General features: G+C 47.6%; 1 protein-coding gene across 1 annotated transcript in view; it reads right to left on the bottom strand.

Annotated features, from left to right (window-relative positions):
* The window catches only part of VAV2 (vav guanine nucleotide exchange factor 2), a 293,174-nt gene that overhangs the window by 58,891 nt on the left and 217,421 nt on the right, over positions 1–16,862 (bottom strand). Inside the window, exon 8 of the mRNA XM_056860968.1 lies at positions 14,221–14,321. Coding sequence (XP_056716946.1) covers positions 14,221–14,321 — 101 coding nt within the window. The remainder of the gene's footprint in view (positions 1–14,220; positions 14,322–16,862) is intronic.

Raw genomic sequence — 16,862 nt, 5'->3', positions numbered from 1 at the left:
ACCCGCCGGGTTCACTTTCAAACTACACCACTGCTGCAGTAAGCAAAACCCTCCTTTTTCCACTGAGCTTTGGACTGCAAGTCAGTGGGATTCTGGGAAGAAACGCCGGCGATGCCCCCTGTCAGTCCAACGGCATTCCTTGCTGCTTGTGGGCACAGGGGTGGGGTGTGTGTGTATTTGGGATGGCTCCATCATGCCACCCCCAACCAAGCTATCTGCCAAGCTTTTTGACTTCCTGGGGATGTGCGGGAGAGGAGAAGGAAAGGACGGAATAGGTTATCTATAGATTACATTTGCTGGCCAAACAGCGCAAAGCAGAGCTGATCCTGCCACTCAAGTCAGCTGTACAGTAAACAGAGCCCCGGGATATCTCCTGGAGTTACATTTTCACCGGCTGGCTCTGCTGCCTGGGAAGAAAAAGGATCAGATCATTTCAAGCAGAGAAGCCTGCTGCCTGACACCATTGAGCTGCCCCTCCCTTGATGCCCGAGGCAAGAGAGAGCCTGCCCCCGTTACCTCCCTCCCCAAAGGGCGGCATGCCTGACTCTGGTGCACTGCCCGGACAGCGTGACCCTTGACCCGACAAGACACGGGAGGGCTTCAGGCGATGTGCCGCGAAGCCAGCATTTGTTCACTGTAAAGAAATGTAACATTGCGGAATGTCCCCCAAGATTTCACAGTGCAGGCAGAGCGTTTGGCAGGGGGTTTGGCAGGTGGAGGGTGGGCCCCCTTTCCCCCTTTCAATTCTCTTGCCTTACTTTCCTCCCTGTGCCTGCCCACTTGGCTGCACGCTTGTGTCCTTGCGAAATTTGGGAATCTCTCTGAGCAGCTAGAGTCTCTTGCCCGCCAGTTCAGCTCCACAGCCAGTGCGCCTCTGGGGTGGCTCAGTGGTTGGAGTAAGCAAAGCTCAGGCTGGAATTTGTGAGCTTGGGAAAGGGAAATCACTTGGCCCCACTGTGGCCCTCAGAGAAATGTTGCCAGTCTTACTGAAACTCCTTTGCATTCTCTGGCAACTCCACAGGTAGCTCTCATGGCCTCAAAATTCACCAGGTGAATGAAATCCCCTGGCCTGACAGTTCTGCACAGAGAGTTTTTTCACTGGGGATGGAGAGAGGCCAACCACATGCACGTACTCTGTGGTTCCCAGGTAGGGGACACACAGAACCTGTCACTGCTCCTAGTAAAGCTGCTTCTGCTTCCCTGGAAGTCCCTCAAATGTTTCACACCAGCAGGAACCTCCATAGTCACCTAAAAATGTTGCTTTCTGAGAAAGTAGGTGGCAACTCTAGCTGCAGAGATGGCTGCCACTGGAGAAGGAGGGTGCCACTGGATACAAGGCAAAGAAACTGCTTAAGTGGGCCGAATAGGCCACCTCTCCCTCTCCCCCTCCCTCCCTCCCAGACATCTTTTTCCTTCTGAGGACAGTTAGCGGCTGCTTTCTGTGCCCCTCACAGCACCACGGGCTCCCCACACATGGCTCAGAATTGAGCAACCGGAGCTTCTCAGCTGTTCTTAACTTCCAGTTTCTCCGTCTCATGCAGATGTTAACCATCAAGGGCCATGAGCATAAAGAATGGAATAAAGGAAAGGAACCATCAAGGATGCCCAGCTGTGCTTGCTCTGTTTGGCACTAAAGGCAGGAAGGAAGCCAAAATGGAATGAAGGGTGCATCTTGCAAACATTTCCATGCCTTTCCTCCCCATGAAGTTTGCCCCCTCTTTGACAATTCCAGGTGTGGAAGAGGATGAACGTGCTTCCCCGGCCCCATCCAGCTCCCATGCCATTTGGACCTGCCCCCCTCACTCCTTGGACCAGAAGCCGCCTCCCAGCAGCACTGATCAGCCGCTGCTGCAGCCCCATCTCTTCATTCCAAAATGGGTGTTGGTCTGGCTAGCAACAGCGATGACTTCCTGGAGCCAAATCTGCTTGGCTCCGTCACATCACTGTTGCTACCAAGCAGCAAGTCAAATTGGAATCAGAAAGATGGAGCTGAAGCAGTAGCTGATCTAGGCAGCAGACAGCAAGGGGAAGTTATGCTTCCGGAAAATACCCCAACTCCCCCTTCTTTTGGCCCAAATGCTCACCCTCCCCGAAATGTGGCACAATGCAAAAAAAAAACCAGTTCAGAGGAGACCTGAGTCTGCCCAACAGGTGAAAAATGCAAGGAGAGGATGCCACGGGCAGTGGAAAGGAAAGGAATGCCAAGTCCTTCTCCACCCCCACCCCCACCCCCACCCCCACCTTGCAGGTTCCACCTTTTCCCTGTAACATAAAGGGACCTGGTGGTGAGGAAAAGTAGCTGGGGGGTGGAGGGGTTGCAGGGGGAAAGCAGCAGTCAGAGGAAAGGGGGAAGCAATCCCCTTCCTCCTGCTTCTTCGCAGCTGCAAAACTACCATCTAGCTTCTCTTCATGGAACAGGCGGTTTGTACTGGAGTAAGGGGTTCAGACAAGGGCGTAGACTTTCCAATTTCTTAGGGGGGTGGGCTGGGGCTGGACCAGAGGCATTGCTATGATATCATAGGAAGGAGCCAGTGACATCACAGGGAGGGGCCTCTGTTGCCACTATCTATGGAGACAGGGCCATGGGGGATTTAGGGATGGGCTCCCCAGAAATTTAGGGGTGCTTCAACAAATGATCTTCAGACAGCTGAAATACAACTTTAACTTTTAATTAATGCAAACTGTTTCTTTATTCAAATTTTTTAAATTACAGTTAAATCAAATATTGTCCCAGTCCCCTATTACCTCCTGCTGCCGCTCCCACGAGCATCCTCTCCTGCCATATCCAACCTATCCTTCCCAATTTCCCTTTACCTCGCCACCCTAATAGTTGGCATGTGTTGGTATGATTAGTGGTAAACCTAAACAGGTTGCTTCATCTAGTTACAACCCACTTTTTAAGATGTAACAATTCAAAATAATCTACACTTAAACCTCCTTCTTTGGAGGTTTTTAAGCAGAGGCTAGATAGCCATCTGTCAATGCTGATCCTATGACCTTAGGGGAGGGCAGGAAGGTTTGCATCAATGTTTGGTTCTCATGGCCCTTTCTTGCATGCCCAGGGCAGTGCCAATCACCACTTTGGGGTAAGGAAGCAAGTTTCCTCCAGGCCAGATTGGCCAGGGTTACTGGAGGGCTTTTTTGCCAACTTCAGGGTATGGAGTAGAGGTCACTGGGGGTATGAGGGGGGGGGGAGGTAATTGTGAATTTCCTGCATTGTGCAGGGGGTTGGACTAGATGACCATGGTGGGCCCTTCCAAGTCTATGATTCAATGATATTGAATGTTTGTTCTAATTGACCTTCTTTGAATGAACTCATTAGCTATAACATTGAGACCAATTCCCTGAGAGATCTATTTATGCCCATGAAGAAAAGTCATGTGACTGAGCCTTGCCTGTCTCATGCTTGACTGTAGAAAAGTCTTTATTCTATAAAGGCATGAGAAGGCCCCTTTCTGAGGTGCAGGAGGAAACAGGTATGGTAAGGGCTATTCTGATAAGTTTAGATAATTCTGGTAGTAGCTGTTGCAGACATTTTCCTTGTTCGCCACTGAATAGATCAATCACATCATAAAGAGCTAAAAGTTTGACTTTCCTCTCCCTTGCAATATCCAAAAACATATCCCAATTAAGCTGTAGTCAGGCAGCATCGAAGTCAGTTTTGTACAAGTTTTCAATGTATGTACTATCATCCTCTCCTATGGCAAACTTTTCAATTTTGCTCATGTGTTGGGACACATCTGAGGAAAAGCGATTGTGTAAACTGCTGTAGATATTATCAGTGACTTCATAAAAGATTTTCCTGTAGAAATCCTTAGGGGATTGAAACTGGTGAGGATCACACCTGGCATCAACATGTCGTACAGGTTTTCTGCGCCTAGGAACAGTAGGACTCTCTAAATCTAAGTCTTTTGCTGTCGTGACTGTCTGTGACCAGTCCAGAACTGTTCAAAGTTGTTCCACAGTTGCTTTGTACTCTCTTTTGCAGAAGCAAGGAGAAGTTCTACTTGATGGAACTGTGGATGACTCTTTGGAGAGCTTTCATGTGTCCAAATGACCAAACACAAGCTGAAGTAACTATAGAACGAAGTAAGTAACAAATCTTCATAAGCTTTGTGCATATCCATCTGCTTTTATCCCAGGATCTCCTCTCTCCCCAGAAGATTCCATGCTGGTCATAATAAGACAAGGAATAAAAAGACAGAGAATAAAACTGCTACTACCATTCTGCCCTTATACAAATCTATGGTGAGACCACACCTAGAATACTGTGTACACTTCTGGTCACCACACCTCAAAAAGGATATTGCAGAGCTTGAGAAGGTGCAGAAAAGAACAACCAAAATGCTAGAGCAACTGTCCTAGGAGAAGCTGTTAAAACGCTTAGGACTGTTTAGCTTAGAAAGAAGGTGGTTAAGGGGAGACATGACAGAGGTATATAAAATTATGCATGGTGTGGAGTGAGTAGACAGGGATAAACTTTTTTTCATCTCTCATAATACTAGAACACGGGGTCATTTGATGAAGATGAAGGGTGAGAGATTCAAAAGGAAGTATTTTTTCACACAACACATAGTTAAATTGTGGAACTCCCTGCCCCAGAATGGGTTGATGGCTGCAAACTTAGAAGGCTTTAAGAGGGGAGTGGACATGTTCATGGAGGAGAGGGCTATCCATGGTTACTAGTCAAAATGAGTACTATTCTCTACAGTACCAGAGGAGCATGCCTATTATATTAGGTGCTGTGGAACACAGGCAGGATGGTGCAGCTGCAGTCGTCTTGTTTGTGGCTTCCTAGAGGCACCTGGTTGGCCACTGTGTGAACAGCCTGCTGGACTTGATGCGCCTTGGTCTGATCCAGCATGGCTTTTCTTATGTTCTTATGATACATTCTCAAAGAACTGAATCAACTCCCTATAATTTGAAGCCACTGACTATAAGGAAGCTGCTCTAACAATCCACCTAGTGAAGCAAAAGTGTCTCAGATATATGTTCTCTGCCTGCTGAAAGTGTTTAAACAAAGCAAGACGTTTTGGTGAATTTTTCACAAAGGTGATCATGTCAGATAACTCAGGAAATTTCTACACATAGTAACATTTTCTGACACTAAGTTCACAATATGTGCAAAACAATGAACATATAGTGTTCACAGCTCCTCAGCCTTTACAAGAGGCTGTACTCCACTAAGATGTCCAGCAACATTCGATGCTCCATCATAGCCACGATATCTGTCAAGAGAAAGATCAAAGTGACAGAGTACATATTTCATAATAGAAAAGAGAGTTTTAGCAGTGGTGGATTAAGTTTCATAAAATCCAAAAAAAAAATTCCTCCACAAACATATCCTCTGTAGCAATGCAGAAGCAAAATGAAACCTGTTCTTGTGCGGTGATCATCAACAATTACATTGTAATAAACAGCTGCTTTAATCTCTCTCACTAGTGTACCTAGAACATTGTGAGCCATGATCTCAAGCATTTCACTCACAAGGGTAGGTGAAATCCATTTGTAGTTTGTACGATTCAACCATGATTTCAGCTGTGGAACATCTGCAGCACGTAGCAGCAGGAGCTGTTTCAGGTTTGACTCTTCCTTGTCATGGTTGCGTATTGCAATGCCCCGACAGGCAAGGTACCTTTACTGATGCTAAAATTGTCAGCAGTGCCTTTCTAGCATCTCACATTTGCTTCTGCTGGCCTTCTGAAAACTTGCTCTGCACATTTACTTCTGCTTTAACAGAGGCTGTAGTTTGGACAGCTGCACGGTGCAAGTTAAATTCTGATGGGTCTGAAATCTAAACAGTGACTTCTTCCAGTTTGAGAAGCCATTTTGAACAAAAGTTTCACGTCCATCCTTGTCTCTTGATATGTTTGGAAGAGAAACATTCATGTCATTTGCTACTAAGCGACAGATGTCACAATGTTTTTTCCATTGCCACATCATAAGAGAGCCGTTCATAGGTTCTTTCCCAAGTATCTTGGTACTGTCGGCCTGGTTTTTGCTTCACATTAGAAACTTTCTTCTCTGAAGAGGGAATTGTCACAATCCTGCATTGGTTGTAGGTTGTTAATATGCTGGACTGGTTTGTGTTGTGAGTTGTATGTGACCACCAGAGCTGTTCTATTGTTATTTTCTTTGGATTTGTCTTGTAGCAAGGTGTGCCTGGGTATCATTCTGGCCTTTTCAATCATCTTTTTTACCATATCAGCAGGATATTGTAGTTGCAAAAATGCTTGCAGTAGCCCCTTCAAGTGAGTATCTCTGTCTGAGGGGCTAGTGCAGATGCGACTATAGCACAGGGCTTGGCTATAGACAGTGGACTGTTTGATATGGTTGGGGTGGTACCTGGAGGCATGTAGATAGGTTTGCTGATCTGTTGGTTTCCAGTATAATGTGGTGCTTGTATTTCCCTCGTGTATCCATACCGTGGGGTCCAGGAAGTTTATTTATTGTTCAGAGAAATTCATAGTTAGATTGATGGTGGGGTGGAAGTTGTTGAAAGCCTGGTGAAATCTTTTGAGGGGTTCTTTTCCATGAGGACAGACAAAGGAAATGTCACCAGTGAATTTCAGGTAAAGGAGAGGTGCCAATGGGTAGGAGTTCAGAAAACGCTGTTCTAGATCAGCCATGAAAATGTAGGCAAACTGTGGAGTCATGCGGGTGCCCATGGCTGTGCCACTGATTTGAAGGTATAACTCCTCATCAAACCTGAAGTGAATCTGGGTGAGAACAAACCTGAAGAGTTCAGTGGCAAGATCCTTTGGGGCCTAGGGACAGGTCTTTTAAGGCAGTGTATAATTTCTTAATAAACACACAAATACATACTAGAAACAGGAACAAAGCCCAAAAGAATAATGGAAATTGAAATATGATACCACAGGAAGGTAGGACAGGACAGGGAGGAGGCCCCGGGGGGATGTAACTCTTGGGCCGGCCGGCCGGCGGGAAGACGGGCCCAGATGGACACCAGACGGCCCCCTGACCAGACCACCCGCCAGAGAAGAAAGGGGCGGGGATGTAAACCAGGAGGGCCCTTGGAAGTTCGGGGAAGGTGGAAGGGGCGGGAAGCGCTTCAACCCCCCACCGGCCAGCTGGGTGGGACTGGAAAGAGCCGCACTCAAGGGCTCAAAGAGCCGCATGCGGCTCTGGAGCAGCGCTTTTGCGACCCGTGCCCTACTGCATCCTCTGCTCCATTATTCCCAGGTTGAGCCCTATTTCCCTTTTGGAAGAAGACTGAGACAAAGAAGGTGTTAAGTAATTCTGTCTTTTCTGCCTCCCCTGTTAATAATTCACCATCTTCACCACGCAGTGACCCCATCGTTACCTTGATCTTCCTTTTGCTATGGACATAACCAAAAACCCCTTTTTTGTTGTTTTTAACTTCCCTGGCAAGCCGGAGCTCATTCAGCGCTTTAGCCTTTCTGACTTTCTCCCTGCATATGCTGGCTACTTGTTTGAATTCCTCTTTGTTGATTTCCCCCTTTTTCCATTTCTTGTACATGCCCTTTTTAAATCCTATCTCAACCAAATGTTCTTTAGACATCCACCCTGGTTTCTTCCAACTTCTACCATTTTTTCTACTCATTGGAACTGATAGAAATTGCGCCTTCATTATCTCACTTTTAAGAAATTCCCATCCTTCATGCACCCCCTTCTCTTTCAGTGTTCATATCCACGAGATCACCCCCAGTAGTTCCCTAAATTTATTGAAATCAGTTTTTTTTTTTAATCTAGAATACATGACTTGCTTCTCCTTGCTTCTCCTTTCTGCTGTATAACAAACTCCAGGAGAACGGAGCCTTGGCTTACCTGTGAGGGCTCCTTCTTCTCTGAGCAAAGAGGACATCTTATGAGCGGGTGTTTCTCTTCCTGTGCTCAGGGATAGGCAGGATCTTAAAACTTTCACTTCCTGTCCTGTGGTTGAAATGCCCCCCGACTTCCAGTTCCAGAAATTAGGACAGAAAGCACATGTAACATATAACAGTAGTAATTTTAAACAACATGCAAAAAACATGCAGCAACAAATGTAAAAAACTGAGTAGCCATAACTAACTTGACAACAATCAAGGTGTTAAAACTTGGGAAAGCACACTTGGGATAGAGAGAATGGCGGCAAATACGTGCTTGCATCATGGTGTTCGGCAGTGGTGTGCTTGTTACGTGTTGATCTTCCCCCTGGGCGGGCAAGATGTCCTCTTCGCTCAGAGAAGAAGGAGCCCTCACAGGTAAGCCAAGGCTCCGTTTTCTTCTCTGAAACTCAGAGGACATCTTATGAGCGGGATTTTCAAGAGCTGTAACTTCTGGGTGGGAATTAGTTATCTTCCACCACCTGCTGTAAAACTCTTCTCCTGAAGGACGCATCAGCGGAGGCGGAGGTGTTGACCTTGTAGTGCCTGACAAAGGTGGAAGGGCTTGCCCAAGTTGCCGCTCTGCAAATCTCTTCTACCGAGGCGTGTTTATCAAAGGCCGCCGAGGTCGCCGCACTGCGGACTGAGTGCGCGGTGATCCCCTGTGGGCAGGGGATATTGGAGTGACGGTAGCTGTATACATTGTTTAATGCATTTGCTGATCGTTGAAGGTGTCATTCTGAGTCCCTTATTTGGTGGATTGCTCGATATGAAAAGGGCCTCCGCCCTCCTGAATGGCTTGGTTCGTTTTAGATAGATTTTGAGAGCTCTTCTTACATCCAAGGTATGCCAGTTTTTCTCTCTGAGATGTCCCGGGTGTGGACAGAATGATGGTAGGGTCAACTCTTGCTGTCTGTGAAAAGTTGAATTTACTTGGGGGACAAAGGTTGGATCCGGGCGAAGGATGACTTTGTCTGCATGGAATATGCAGAGACTGTCTCTAGATGAAAGAGCACCTAACTCTGACACCTTCTTGCTGATGTAATCGCAACTAGGGCAATGACCTTCATACGCAGGAATGAAAGCGGCACCTCTCTTAGGAGTTCGAACGGTGGTTTTGTTAATGCATTGAGCACAACGTTCAATCTCCAGGTGGGAAACCTGTGAACCGTCGGAGGAGTTAAGTATGAAACTCCCTTCAGGAAGGTGATTACATGAGGATGCCGCATGGTAGGATATCTATCCATGTGTGTGACCACAGTAGCTATAGCCGCCACCTGCCTGCGTAGGGTGGCAGGCCTCAGGTTAAGTAGTAGGCCATTCTGTAAGAAATTGAGAAGGTCAGCTGTAGAGATATTCAAAGGATCTAGGTGTTTTCTAGCACACCAACGGACAAAAGCCTTCCAAGTAAAGCTGTAGATGCGCTTCGTTGATAATTTTCTGGCTTCCAACATGGTGAATACTACTTCAGCAGAATAACCTAAGCTCAGCATCCTCTGCCTTTCAAGGCCCAGGCGGTCAGTTTTAACCACGCTGGGTCCGGGTGCAGGATGGGTCCCTGATGTAGAAGGTTCCTGGTTACCGGCAGCTCCCACTGGTCTTGAGTGGATAGCTCCCTCAGTGCGGGAAACCACGGTCTTCGAGGCCAGTAGGGGGCAATTAGGATGACGTGCGCCATTTCCCTTCGAATCTTCCTGATTACTCTGGGGATTAACTGAAGGAGTGGGAAGGCATACAGCATCTCCCCAGGCCACGGTGTTTCCAATGCATCCACCCCTTCTGCCTCTGGGTGTACGAACCTTGTGAAGACCCTGCTCAGTTGTCGGTTCTCGGCTGAGGCGAAGAGGTTGACTGCTGGACGGTCGAATCTCGCACATAGGAGTTGAAAAACTTCTTTGTTCAGGGTCCACTGCTGCCTGCTTAGCCAGTCCACTTATGAATTTAGTGTGCCCTTGATGTGTTCTGCCCGTATGGAGGAGAGATGTTTTTCTGCCCAGTTTAGGATGAGTAGTGACTCTGCATGGAGGGATGAGGAACGAGACCCTCCTTGCCTATTCAGATGCGCTTTGGCGGACATGTTGTCCGTCCTGATCAGGATGTGTTGATTCTTCACCAGAGGCTGGAATTGTAGGAGGGCTTTGTGTACGGCCCTCAACTCTAATTTGTTGATGTGCATACGGGCTTCTGGTGTGGTCCACTGACCCTGGGCAGTGTGATGTTGCATCTGTAAAGATCTGAGTCGTGGATTCCCAAATGTATGAGAGGCCCTTGGTTAGGTTGGATCTCTTGGTCCACCACTGTAGGCTGGCTCTGACTTGTGTTGTTAAGGTGAGGCGAGGGTTCCGCTTCTGAGATATCTGGATTTGATATGGTTTTAGGAACCATTGAAGAGTCCTCATGTGCAGTCGCACCCACGGTACAGCGCCGATGCACACTACCATGAGCCCTTGGAGTCTCACTAGGGACGAAAGTCCGGTTGATGTCGAAATCGTGGTGGTTCTGGCTAGAGCCTGTAACGTGGATACTTTGTCTTGAGGTAGGAACACTTTGTTCTGAATTATGTCTATGATGGCCCCCAGGTGATTTATTGATTGTGTTGGCGACAGGAAGCTCTTGGACATGTTGACCAGGAACCCATGCTTTTGAAGGGTCCGAATGACAGTCTCTGTGTGTAGTATTGATGTTTGTTCCGAGGGGGCGCTCACCAGAATGTCATCCAGATAGGGGAAGATGTGGATCCCCTGCTCTCTTAAGATCGCCACGATGTTGACTAGGACTTTGGTGAAGACCCTTGGGGCAGATGTAAGGCCGAAGGGTAGAGCTCGGAACTGCAGATGTAGATGTCCGTGCATGAATCGAAGAAATCTGCGATGTGCTGGGTGTATCATGATGGGCAAATACGCCTCTGTGAGGTCTATTGATGTTAAATAAGCTTGAGGCCGCAGCGCCTCTACTATGGACCTGAGGGTTTCCATCCTGAATTGCTTTTTGCGAACAAAGCGGTTGAGGAATTTTAAATCTAGAATGGCCCTCCAGTCTCCGTTCCTTTTTGGAGTAAACCCTGGTGCACTGTTCTGAGACTGGAACGTGTTCTATTGCCCGAATATCAAGGAGGTGTTGAATGGCTCCTTGCGTTCTGAGGGCCTTCTGGATTTCGAGAGACTGGAGAGACCAAGTAACGATTTGGAGGAAATTTTAGAAAGTCGATGGTGTAGCCTTGGGATATCAGCCGATGAACCCAGGCGTCCGCTGTGGAGGAGGTCCAGGTTTTTACGAAGAACTGTAACCTTCCCCCCACCGATGCCAGATTGGAGTAATTGTTTGGACTGTTTGTCAGCAAATCTGCTCGCTTTGTCTGCCCCCTGGTTGTTGAACTGGGGGCCTTTTCCAAATCTGGATCCTCTCCTGAAGGCTCCCCTTCCGGAATTCCAAGAGTTTCACCTCCCATCTGATCTGGGGAGTGCCATATAATGTGATGTCCTGAAGGGACGAAAGGAATGAGAGAAAGATGGTTTCCCATCCTTTTTTAGGTACTTTGGCAAGGCTTTTTTCTTATCCTTGTTTTCCACAAGGATGTCGTCCAGCTTTGGGCCAAACAATTTACCCCCTTCAAATGGGTATCCCAGTAAGATGGACTTAGACCTGCAATCGGCCGACCAAGATCTAATCCAGGCAGCTCGCCTACCTGCACAGGATGCCGCCAATGATCTAGCGGTGAAGGACATAGAGTCCAATGTCGCATCGGCCATGAACTTGGAGGCCTTTAGGAAACGTGACAGACCATCCAATACTCTTTTGTTGTCCTGTGGGAGCAAATAAATGATTTTTCGAATCCACATTATGCTAGCCCTTGCCACCAGGGCGGCGGTGGCTGACGCTTGGATAGACATTGCTGCGGCCTCATGTGTCTTCTTGGCTGCATAATCAATTTTTCTATCCAGGGGATCCTTTATGTTGCCTGCTCCATCCTCCGAGATTAGACCCGAGGATTGGAGGTCTGTTACTGGTGCCTCTACCAGTGGTACCTGCAGCAGAGTCATGGCTCTAGGCTCCAGTGTATATAACTTTTTTATAGAGGCTGGAATTTGCTTATTAGACATGGGTTTTTGCCATTCAGCCTTAACCAGATCCTCGAAGTACTCTGGAAAGGGCACTGATCTTGTTTTGGTTTGGAGCCTAGTGAAGAACTCCTTGGATCCCCTAAATTTTGCCTTGCTCTTGATGGCATCAGTGTCCTCATCCTCATGGAGGTCGAGGGCTGCCATGACTTTGCAGAGGAAAGACTGATAATCCTCCCCTGCGAATAAACATGGGTGTGGGTCTTGGCCCTGGGTTCCCCTTTCTTGCTCCTCCTCTGAGGAGAACTCCCCTTCTTCCCTCTCTTCTTCAGAATAAAGATTTCCCTGAGATTGTACATCTTGGGATTGCCTGGGAGGATTGGCTGGATGAGCCTTTTCGGCTGCTTTAGTCGGCCAGGCAGTGCTGGAACCTTGTGCTGCAGGCTCAGAAATCATTAAGCGCTCAGACCTTACTGAGCTTCTAGAGGGAGAAGAGGCTCTGGAACTCACAGGCCCCCTAGAGGACGATTCTCCAAGGAGCGCAAACTCTTCCCTGAGGGCCCTCCGCATTAAAGCAATCATGCTTTGTTCACTCGCCCCCCCCCCCCGCCATAAGTTGGGAAAGAGAGGTCCTCACTGTGCTCGGTCCGTCTCCCGTAGCAGAGTCTCCTGCAGGGTCCGCATTACGGGCTGGTTGGGAGCACTCACCCTCGTCACCTTGCAGGAATGAACGGGGAGGTTCTGTGGCCGTTTCTTCAGCGCCATTTTCTTCAGCGCCTTTTTCACACCTTTTTGGCTTCCCTGGCCGCCTTTGCGTCTTCAGCCGGCTGCTGCCGTTTTGTTTTCCCGGCGGCCACCTCAGGCTCGTTGCGCCGCTTACTCTTTCCCGCACCCGCCTCTGTCATTTTTTGCCGGTGGCGGGGGGGGGGAGGAGTCCCGTGTCCACGGCCTCGTCCCCAGAGAGGAGCTCGTCTTCAAATCGCTCTTCCATTGCCACCATTTCCCTCCGTGAGGGGAAAAAATGCAGGCTCGGGTTGGGAAGGCGACGGGGACACAAGCGGCACAACAAGGCACAGACTTCAACAAGGAGGACACACAAGGAACAGACCTTAGGTTTTAGTAGGGAAAAAAGGTAGGTTGAAAGGTATCTCAGCCAAAGCTTAGCAGTAGCTCGCTTTGAAGATGCTTATCCCTCTGAGGCAGGATTAGAACTGGAAGTCGGGGGGCGTTTCAACCACAGGACAGGAAGTGAAAGTTTTAAGATCCTGCCTATCCCTGAGCATAGGAAGAGAAACACCCCTTCATAAGATGTCCTCTGAGTCTCAGAGAAGAGAATATGGTCACTCCCACCTAAGGATCCCACTCCTTCCTCCCCATAAACCAGGTCATCATTATTGGTTAAGATCAGATCCAAAATAGCTGTTCCCCTTGTTGCTTCTTCCACTTTTCGGACAATGAAGTTGTCTTCAAGGGAAGTGAGGAATTCATTGGACCTTATTGTCCTGGCAGAGTTTGTCTTCCAACAGATGTCAGGATAATTGAAATATCCCATCACAACCACATCTCTCTTTTTTGAATGTTTAGACATATGTTCCAGGAAGGCATCATCCAACTCTTCAGTCTGACTTGGGATCTATAATATACCCCCACAATGACATCAGTGTTTTTCTCCCCCTTAATTTTGACCCAGATGCTTTCAAGCTGGCTTCCAGTATTTAAGTCTTGGACCTCCTCACAGGTGTAATCATCCCTAACATATAATGCTACTCCTCCCCTCTTTCGATTTGGTCTATTTCTCCGAAATAGGTTATACCCTTCAAGTATTACATTACAATCATGAGACTCGTCCCACCAGGTTTCCTTAATGCCTGTTATATCAGATTTGCTTTGTTCTGTTAAGAGTTCTAGTTCATCTTGCTTATTTCCCATGCCATGTGAATTAGTGTAAAGACATTAGTGTAAATTAACATCAAAAAACACCTACTCTCTTTGATTTGATTGATTGCCCTCAGAAACTATAAGTGAACCCAGTTGGGAGGAAATAATTTCAGTGAGGAGGCTGAGGGGTGATAAGATGCACCCTCCACCATCCACACACCCCTTTTCCTCATTCAAAGGAACCCCCACAACAGATCTGGATCTAAATATGCAGCTCTGCTGTTGGGATCATGCCTCGGCTGGCCCTTGGTTTGGGGCTCCATGGAAAACAGGCCACGCAGTGAGCCCGCAGCATTACAGAGACAATCGGAATGGAGACTTCTCCACCCCTTGCCCAGCTCTCCACCCATTCGGCCCTTTGCTTCTCACCTTCTTACCTTTCTTTGAATTCTAGAAACACTTTGGCCAAGGTGCTCCCGCCAGACATCATGGAAACATCGATGCTTCTCAGGAAGCTGAAATGGACTTTAATGAGGTCCTAAAAATTAAGGAAAACAAATATGTCAATTCACAAGAACCTAAAAACTTGTACCCCTATATACAAAAGAAAATGGATTTTGTGATCCACCTGCTCTAGCCTCAAAGACCCCTTTCAAAGTGCCCTTATAATCTGTTTGGTCAGTCGGTTGCTAACGGGTTTTATGTGTCATTTCAGACACAACCATTTTGGCTCCAGGCTGCTAACAGCCCCACCCCCACCTTTTCAGACAAAGCTGCTTATGTCGTGTTGGCATCCCTCAACTCAGCCATTTTTTATGAAAATTGCTTTCTCCTGTTTTCAGTTTTTCTTGCACTTCTGAATCGCTGCAGTGTGCTGTTGAAATGACTGGAGTGCTTCCTGCCTTTCCCTTGCCTTTTTCCGCAGCGTGTTATTTTTTGGCTTTTTTTAAAATGTTCTAAGATTAGTGCTATAGCACTATAGCACCATAGTGATCCAATGCATCTGAATACTAGTGATATAGCAATTCAGTGCTATGTTACCAGCATTCGGATGCACTGGATTGCTATGGTGATATAGCGCTAATCTTATAATGTTTTTTTAAAAGCCAAAAAAGAACACGCCGTGAAAAAAGGTGGAGGAAAGCGCAGCACTGTTTGAAATGGGCCAGAGCACTTCTGGAGTGCTTTAGAGATGGCTTATAGATGGATTGAAATTACTGTATGAAATGCCCGTCCCTATATCACTTTGCTTGGAACTGGGAAAGCAACAGATAACATCTGGTTTAGAACAGTAATCTGAAAGGGGCCTACATTATCAAGTCATAATTAATGTTCAGAACTTCAGGTGAAAGGTATCTTTAACTTGCATCAAACCCAACAATGCAGTGAAATTTGAAACGTGCTCCCCCCCCCCCCCCGCCATCTCTCCTTCCAGGATTCTATACATTCTCTGGGAGAAACTCTTACTATAGAGAAACTTAGATTTGGAGGGGAGGGGGTTGCTTTGCTATGAAAGCTAGGTGTCATCCAGTTTCTTCTCTGATAAACTAGAAATAATGGGAGGAGGGAACAATTTGACACACACACACACCCATCTTCTTCTTCAGGATTCTCCAACTTCTCAGGAACTCCCAACCCCTCCCTTCAAACACCAACAATTATGCTTTGAGGAGCGGTCTAGTGGCGGTCAGCTACTGCACTGCCGGACATTCTGGACTGCTGATGAGTGCTGGATTGTTTCCCATTTTGGCAGTGTTAGATGGTTGGTGACCAACCAGTGACATTTCCCTGTAATCTCTCCATGGAGAAATAAGCCTTTCAGCTACTTCTGAAATACAGACACACACCTTTTCAGAGGCTGAACTTGACATGGGTTTATTTTGTGTGTGGGGGGGGAGTAAAATCTATCAGAACAACCAAGAGCAGCTAGGGATAGGCTCAGCCCACAGAGCTCACCACAAACATTTGAGAACTCCCAGAGGATAGAGGGGCCCAATCCTAGCGCTGTGTCCTAGCAGCCTCTGGGACCCTGCCCGGGATTCTGGTCACCCATTTCAGAACTGCAGCTGCCCCTAAGAGAAGAATAAGAGCAGAAGACCCAGCAGGCTCCCTCTGGGGGAGAGCAGACACTGTCTGAGGGGATGAGGAGGCCTCAGGGCAGAATCCCACATCAGCTGGCCCTATGATTCTGGTGTAGCACTTCTGTTTATACACTGCTGAGGCTGCAACTTGGGAGTGGAAGATGGCTGTCTCGCTTTTCTGGTGAATTCTTCCGTGTAGAGCAAATAAAAGTCGATGGGTTCCAAAGTCCTTCCTTCCCTGTACCAATCTTCCTTCACAGCTGCATTTTGTAACAATAAAATATGTCCCTTAAAAAAGAATGAAGGAACGACACACAACTAGAGTCAAATGGTTCCTCTTCCAAGTCCTGCCCTGATGGAGTGGGGGGAGAGGTGTCCGCAGAGGGGCTGACTCGGGCCATTGGCCTGAGCAGATGTGCTGCTCCCCAAAGGATGACATCCTGTGTGAATCATCAAGGCTGCCTGTATTCTGAGGCGGACCTCTCTTTCTCAGCCTCATAGCTAGGAAGGATGGTTGGATCCCCAGAGCCCCCCAAGGAGAAAGATCTTCCTTGCGTCCAAAACCACCAGCTGCTCCACTGGAGCCATATTTCCAACTTGGGGCAGCCTCCGAAGCAGAGAACAACCTCACCCCTCAGGGAGTAACAAATGAGGCCCAGAGATCAAAGAGGCACATTTCTCCTTGACATCTTGGCTCTGAGAAGAGTCTTGGACTACTTCGCCTGATGTTTAATCCTGCCAATCACTGCAAACTGGGATTTGAACCTGGGTCTCTGTGCTCTTAATTCCAACACTCTGAAACCGACATCAAACTGGCTTTTGGTCCCTGCAGCTCCCATCCTAACAGCTGATGTGTTGGTGAAGGTGGAATCACCCTGGAAGAGCAGATCGGATCCAGAAGCCGTAAGGGGAGTCTGGGCCTTCCAGCGAATTATAAACAGCAAAGGAACTTGATTGACACCCAAGTTTCTTAAATCAGGCAAAAGTACAGGCAGCTC

The sequence above is a fragment of the Euleptes europaea genome, chromosome 14 (assembly GCF_029931775.1).
Source record: "Euleptes europaea isolate rEulEur1 chromosome 14, rEulEur1.hap1, whole genome shotgun sequence".
NCBI classification, from domain to species: domain Eukaryota; kingdom Metazoa; phylum Chordata; class Lepidosauria; order Squamata; family Sphaerodactylidae; genus Euleptes; species Euleptes europaea.
Note: the sequence above shows the minus strand (reverse complement) of the source record. Positions and strands in the feature narration are given on the sequence as shown.